This window comes from Egretta garzetta, unplaced genomic scaffold (genome assembly GCF_000687185.1).
Source record: "Egretta garzetta isolate BGI_Z169 unplaced genomic scaffold, ASM68718v1 scaffold85, whole genome shotgun sequence".
In the NCBI taxonomy this organism is placed as follows: Eukaryota; Metazoa; Chordata; class Aves; order Pelecaniformes; family Ardeidae; genus Egretta; species Egretta garzetta.
In genome coordinates, this window is record NW_009259718.1 from 2,256,010 (window position 1) to 2,257,064 (window position 1,055).

At 51.1% G+C, this 1,055-nt stretch overlaps 1 protein-coding gene across 1 annotated transcript in view; it reads left to right on the top strand.

Annotated features, from left to right (window-relative positions):
• WDR3 (WD repeat domain 3) overlaps positions 1-1,055 on the top strand; it is a 22,609-nt gene that overhangs the window by 13,794 nt on the left and 7,760 nt on the right. The window contains exons 16-18 of the mRNA XM_009639170.2: positions 61-161; positions 311-422; positions 538-672. Of these exons, the coding sequence (XP_009637465.1) occupies positions 61-161; positions 311-422; positions 538-672 (348 nt within the window). The remainder of the gene's footprint in view (positions 1-60; positions 162-310; positions 423-537; positions 673-1,055) is intronic.

Consider the following 1,055-nt stretch of genomic DNA (forward strand, 5'->3'; position numbering starts at 1 on the left):
AGTAATTCCTCATGGGGCTGCCAGCCAGCTACCCACACCCTCCTCTCTGTTGCTCTGTAGGATGGGACCTTAATTGCAACCGGCTCTGCTGACAGGAATGTGAAGATTTGGGGCTTGGATTTTGGGGACTGTCACCGCTCTCTCTTTGCCCATGATGACAGGTCAGTCAAATCCTACAGCATCTCTGGGCTGTGGGCTATCTTGTCTCCATGGAGCTGTGATCCAGCAATAACCCTTGTGTCCAGCATAGAGTGGGGGGAGGTCTGCAGTATTCCCCAAGTGGGTGAATTTGAGCCTTTTTCTCTTCCAGTGTGATGTATCTGCAGTTTGTTGCGAAATCCCATCTCTTCTTCACAGCTGGGAAGGACAGCAAGATTAAGCAGTGGGATGCAGATAAATTTGAGCACATCCAGACACTGGAGGTAGGAAGTTTTGGAGACTTTTGAAAGGAAGCATTATCCCTGCATGAGCAGCACTTCCCTCAGGGGCTGAGAGCTGGGTGGTGTTCATGTCTTGCCTCTTCTGTCTGCCATGCAGGGGCATCACCAGGAGGTGTGGTGTTTGGCACTCAGTCCCAATGGAGACTACGTGGTGTCAGCGTCCCATGACAAGTCCCTGCGCCTCTGGGAAAGGACGAGGGAGCCACTTGTTTTGGAAGAGGAGAGGGAGATGGTGAGAATTGTATCCTTCCTGCCAAAGACAACTTCCAGACCTGTTTTCTCCCCAGCAGGCAGATTCCTCATTTTTCACTGTGGAAGAGTCTGGCTCCACACTTGGCAGGCTTGTTCATTACTAACCGCAGCCTGGTGTTGAGGTGCTCAGGGCTGACTGGCATCTTTTGCATGATGGGACTGTTATCCGAGCTGTCTGGAGACAGCACCGCAGATACTGCAGGTGCTTGTCTGTCTGTACTGCATTGCAGGTGCCTGGCTAACTTGCTCTCTGCTTTGCTTCTCTCTTGCTTCCCAGACTTTCCTCTGTAGCTGTGGTTTTCTACAGGTGTGTTGCTACAGTCTTTGACCTTCTCTTATTCTCTTGTGCTCCTTTCTACTCAA